The sequence below is a fragment of the Onychomys torridus genome, chromosome 15 (assembly GCF_903995425.1).
Source record: "Onychomys torridus chromosome 15, mOncTor1.1, whole genome shotgun sequence".
In the NCBI taxonomy this organism is placed as follows: Eukaryota; Metazoa; Chordata; class Mammalia; order Rodentia; family Cricetidae; genus Onychomys; species Onychomys torridus.
Window position 1 is genome coordinate 8,788,276 of NC_050457.1, and position 6,000 is coordinate 8,794,275.

The 6,000-nt window shown below is 39.0% G+C and overlaps 1 protein-coding gene across 8 annotated transcripts in view; it reads left to right on the forward strand.

The window, feature by feature from the left end:
- The window catches only part of Tmem161b (transmembrane protein 161B), a 95,833-nt gene extending 90,792 nt beyond the window's left edge, over nt 1–5,041 (forward strand). For 4 of the 8 annotated variants that reach the window (XM_036207081.1, XM_036207085.1, XM_036207082.1 and 1 more), the window contains 3 exons: nt 1,525–1,699; nt 2,503–2,599; nt 3,694–5,041. In XM_036207081.1, coding sequence (XP_036062974.1) covers nt 1,525–1,699; nt 2,503–2,599; nt 3,694–3,968 — 547 coding nt within the window. In that variant the 3' untranslated portion in view covers nt 3,969–5,041. The remainder of the gene's footprint in view (nt 1–1,524; nt 1,700–2,502; nt 2,600–3,693) is intronic. The other 4 variants (XM_036207080.1, XM_036207087.1, XM_036207083.1 and 1 more) reach the window with 2 other exon arrangements.
- The last annotated feature ends 959 nt before the right edge of the window (nt 5,042–6,000 follow it).

Consider the following 6,000-nt stretch of genomic DNA (forward strand, 5'->3'; position numbering starts at 1 on the left):
TCTATCCTTCAAGGTTTAAAGGTTTTGTTGTTTTGTAAGAACTGATTCCTGCTTGAAAGGGACTACCTTTTGAGTAATTTGATGTAGTAACTGGACCAAGCTTGCTATTACTCTGATCTGTACCTGGGATCCCAAAGTATTTAGCATGACTGCTGATGTGCACACAAGTCCAAAGAGGAACTATAACTAAGAAGATGCTTCCTGAAATAGATATGGATATATATATATATATAGATAGATAGATAGATAGATAGATAGATAGATATAGATATATAGATATATAGATATAGAGATATAGATATATAGATAGAATGGATAGAAACACACAAAAGGGAAAAATTGTATGTGGGGGTGAGGGTGTGCGTATGTATATATGCTGGGGGTGGGGTACATGTGTGAGAGATAAGTGTGTATACATGCATGAGGAGCACCAGTGTCAACGTCAGTGTCTTTCCTAGATCACAATATACTAGTATTTTTCTGGGGTAGAGAATCATTGAAACTGATTGATTTGGCTAGACTGTTTGGCCAGGGAGCTTCAGGGAATGCACCTGTCTCTGCTTCCCACCCATCCAACCCCCAACTCCCTCTAATCTTGAACTAAAAGATGTGTTAAAATTATAAAGTCAGTGTTAAGGCACTGCTTAGAGCATAATAGGTTAATTAAGTGGCTTATAGAGAAATCTGAGGTATCTAATATGTTGTAATATGTAAGGATGCTTTTAGTTTTCAGTGGTCCTAATTAAAAATAGAATAGACTGAAATCCCCCCAATCAGGTAAGTATATAAACAGACAAAGCTATAGCAAATTATAGATGAGTCTAATGCAGGAATTTAGCAAGGCAACTCCACGTAGTTTATCTGATAGTTAAAAGGAAGTTTGTTTTGGGATAAGTTACAGCCCCTAAAGGGGTTGGTTACAGGATCCGGGAGAGGTGATACAGTCCAGTAGAGTTCTCTGGAGAACTCTGACTTGGTCTACAATCAAGCATCCAGGATCAAGAGGAACCAAGAGGCCTGCACATCTGGATCTTGGATCTTAAGGGCTTCTGTCTCAGCCACACCCCAGGGGCAGGTCCTAGGTAGGCATGGCAGTTACCAGCTGCCTCACTGGGGCAGTGCTTCAAGGTCAAAGTTGGAACTGCTATCTACTATGTAAGGCATTGACTTGATTAGTTCCACTTGTGATCACCTATGGTCCCCCTTAGGGACTCTATCATCTCTAAGAGCATTGAGACTCACTGCCTGTGTTATGTAGCTTACATTTCTTCCATGGATATAGGTAGATAGAAAGAGGGCTCTGTTGTGACTTGTACTTTCATTATACATTTATGTGCTTAATTATTTTGCACAAGTGGAGCCATTAGATAAGTGATTGCAGAATGGAACTCTTTTGTTCGGGTCTACCAGTTGACTCTAAGGAAGTAGAGATTTCCTGTCTTCCATGTGGTGAACCATGGCATGAGCACTATGCTAGTGTATTGTGGTCCCTGAGAGCACGTATATCAACTTTTTGATCTATAGAATGACAGAAGCCACATTCGATACCCTGCGACTCTGGCTAATAATCCTGTTGTGTGCTTTGCGGTTGGCCATGATGCGAAGTCACCTGCAAGCATATTTAAACTTGGCCCAGAAATGTGTAGATCAAATGAAGAAAGAAGCAGGCCGGATAAGTACAGTTGAGCTACAGAAAATGGTAAGTTTTGGAACAGTCAAAATGAAAACAGAAATGGCGCAAGCCATCTCATGTCCGTAGAGTGAAGGGGGCGGGGAGCCGTAAACCGACATTTGTCAGAGATCTTACCGGATTTTGGTGTGAATAGGGCTCTGGCTTGTCTTTCTGCCTTTGCTGCTCTAAGTGTCAATACAGGCTGATGCTGCAAAGCTGTGCCAGCCCGATTGCTGAGCGGAGACCTGTCCAATGATCAGAAAGGCATTATGGTATGTTGTCCAGCCGTCATGAGTAGAAATTCAGTGCCTTGGATCATTCCTTTTAACATTCTTCCATGTGCTTCCATGGGAATTTTAAATACTTGCAGAGATTTTAGAGAAAAAGAAGAAAGAGGTAATCCAGTCCTCTTTCTTTTTAGATTTACTATAATGTTGGGCCTCTATTTTTTGTCTTTATGTTTCATATATTACGTGTTATTTCAAAACTTAACTTCAAATATGTTCATATGGAATGAAGATTTAGTGTTTTTATTTATAAGGAGTTCATGTTATATGATGTTTAAGTAGCTTTCCATAGAGATTTTAGTATTTTGTGTTTCCTTTGAAATGTTTCTTTAAACAATTTTGTAATGTTTTCAAATTCCAAAAGCTTATCTTTGGGTTGAGCCTTTCTGAAGTCAGGGTACATATATAACGAAATGTAAATGACTCATGTTTAGCTTTCTTCTCCTGAACTTAGGAACATTTGCGTTAGATGATTTCAGGAAAGTCTAGCGCACTCGCACCATGTCAGCTGTATCGGGTACTCAAGCATGTTGTTGGTTGCAGGTGGCTCGAGTCTTCTACTACCTCTGTGTCATCGCCCTGCAGTACGTGGCACCTCTGGTAATGCTGCTTCACACAACTCTGCTTTTGAAAACCCTAGGTAGGCACGCCGTGGCAACTGGGAAACACCCCTTGCGTTCTCCCTGTAGTCAATTCCTTTTCTGTTACTAGCACAGAAATGCACCTCATGACATTCCAGCTGTCGTCATTGTAGCTGTATGGAATCGGGGAAAGATTTATCCATAGGAGTTGATTGGTCTCGATTCTAGAAGCTCAGGTGTATATGGTTTTCTTATTTTCTGATTAGAAGGGTTTTATGTTAATGTCAATTCCCAGATTTCTCAAGTAATGTGGGCAAGTACTTGTTTAGATATTAGTGTAGAAACAGGTAAATTAAAGATTTGTTAATTCCTAACATTTAAATTATTACAAAGTCTTTATAAACTTGGCTAGACTGCAGGATTGTATAGTTTGACTTTAGGTAACTTATGTAGAAAGGTGCAGAATTTTCTAGGAATAAGGGAGGTCTGGACTGTCAAGTCTGCTTATGTGGTAGTGCCCATTGTTGCCCTGTTTCTCTCTCTCTTTCTTTTTTTTTTTTTTTAGATTGGGCAGCCTGCCGTTGTGCAGGCTTAGAAGTGCCAAGAAACTTTTAAGTATGATCCGAGTAGGCTAACTGATAGTGTGAAGCTGATGATAAGTATACGTGTGCCTTAGAACTGTGTTCCATATTGGGCAGGTAGCTCAGTTACAATGTGTGAGTCACATCCTGTGCAAGGTAGAAAAGCTTATGATGAAACCAGTTCAAAAAGCACTAGTATTTGCTTCCATTGACGTCATATGTAGTTTCTTTCTCAGAAAGACATTTGTTTTGATACTGTAGAGTAGGAAGGATTTCTAGGAAGTTAATGAGTCTGTTCTGTTAGTAAAGGTGGTCGATTCATAGCTTATGGATTTCCAGATTCTACTGCAGTGAGTTAAGAGCCTTGTCACACTTGGGTTTTTTAATATTTTTACTTGAAAAACATTCTGTAACATGGTTCCATTAATTATGTTCTTTTAACAGATATCAGAATTATTACTTTATTTTCAACTTAAAATGATTGAGTGTATCACTAAGCGTTTAAGTTTCTCATATGGGTTGGAGATTTCAGGTTTTCTTCTGTTTGTTGTTTTGTGTCTTGACTATTCTAGGGAATCATTCCTGGGGGATTTATCCGGAAGCTGTGTCTCCCTCGCCAGTGGATAGCTTCCCTCCCAGCTCCATCTACTCTGAATTGCCATCAGCTGATGGGAAGATGAAGGTGACTGTCACACAGATCACAGTGGCACTGAGCAGCCTAAAGACCATCTTCACCCCTCTCCTTTTTCGAGGACTTCTGTCATTTTTGACATGGTGGATTGCTGCTTGCCTCTTTTCTACAAGCCTTTTCGGGCTTTTCTATCATCAGTATCTGACAGTGGCATGAATTTCAGTCAAAAACGGATACCCAAGTCACACTTTCAATTTGGATATTTGTGCCCTTGAAGGGTTGACAAAAGAAGAATGCAAATACAAAGGAGAAAAGGAATTATTGGAGTGTCTTGTTGCGAATGCGTCCTCTGTACTCTCAGGGTGAATTCATGTTGTACTAGTTAAAATCCCAGGATAGGTTGTTACACTGTTACACTGTGGCATTGGAATCATAACTCACTGTACTAACTAATGGGAGAGGGCTCTCTGCAGGGGTGATCTTCTGGTTACCTTGGTTTACAATGCAAACCTCCAACAGTCTTTCCGACTTCTAGGACTGCAGTTCCTGGTTACTCTTCATGGTCTTGTGGTACTGTTATTACTCTATTTGCTGCCCATAGAACAATCTTCAAACTGAGCCATGCTCTAGGGGAGGGAAGGAACTAAAGTCACTTCTGTTGGTAACGTAAGTCTTCAAACAAATGAACAAAAACCCAACAGAAAGGAAGAGAAAGCTACTGTATATTACAGTACGAAAAGCTGCATAGTCATTTTAGATTGAATGGAGATATAAATGCCTGATGTCTACAAGTACTGCTCCTTGAGAGTAGCAAGAGTATTGTTTGAAAGTGTGTGCCACCTAGCGTGAGAGTTCTGTTCAAATGATTGGCCATTTGAACATTGCAGTCTTACTATTAGTTTTGGGCCTGCTGTATTTTATTTCTTTGATTCTACATAGTTACGTTTAATCTAAAAATATTTATCAATACTGATCAAATTTTAAAATTACTTTGTAATCCTGCTGACTATGTGTATGTATTGTGTTTATATTATATATTAAATATATAATATATTGATGTTATAAAAGATGAAAATATTGAATCCTTATAATATTTTAAGTTGCAGAATATTTGTTAAAAATTATTTGAATGAGATGTATTTGTATCTAGAAATTTTGTTTGGAATGAGATTAAAATACATTTTTTTAAAGCTTAACAGTATAATTTATTTGTTGAACATATATGACAGTAATTAAAATGTTATGGATGATCTAAGTGATTTCTCCCAAATTAAATTTCATTTTCTTTTTTTCTTTTTCAGTTTTCGCCTGTTATTAAACACAAATTCTTTTTTCATACAATATAATCTGAGTACAGTTCCCTTTCCTCTGCCCCTCCCAGTTCCTCCCCACTTCCTCTCCCATCCAGATCCACTCCCTTTCTGTCTCTCATTAGAAAAGAACAGGCTTCTAAGAGACAGCAAGGAAACAACACAATAAAATATAATAAGATAAAATAAAAGCCATTACATTGAAATTGGACAAGCCAAGCCAACAGAAAATAAAAAGAGCCAAGAGCAGACTCTTCATACACTCAGGAGTCCATAAAGTGCTGAACTGAAAGTTGTAGACCCGTGTAGGCAGGCCCTGGGCTTGCTGCTTCAGGCTCTGTGAGTTCGTATGAGTCTTGCTCAGGAAAGGCCTTGTTCTCCTGGTGTCCTCCATACCCTTTGTCTCTCCCAAACTCGCTCTCTTTTGCGGAGTTCCCTGAGCTCTAAGGAGAGGGATTTGATGGAGACATCTTGTTTATCTTGTTTTAAGCTATGTGTTCCAAAGTACATGCCTCCCTTTCTCTGTCTCCTTCTCCCCCCCCCCCCACATTGTGTGGCTGTGGGTCTCTGCATTTGTTCCCATCTGTTGTAGGAGGAAGCCTGATAATGGCTGAATAAGGCACTGATACGTAACAGCCAGTATCCAGATATAAGCCAATGCATACCATTTTTCTCTTTCTAGGTATGGATTACACCTCTCTCAGGATGACTTTGTGTCTAATTCCATCCATTTGCCCGCAAATTGCATGATGTCATTTTTTTTAAGTAGTTGAGTAATATTCCATTGTATAAATTTACTGTTTTCTTTATCCGTTCATCTATTGATGGACATCTAGGCTGTTTCTAATTTCTGAATAGAGCAGCAATGAACATGGTTGAGCAAGAGTATCTTGGTAGAATAAAGCATCCTTTGTGTATATGACCAAGAATGGTACAGC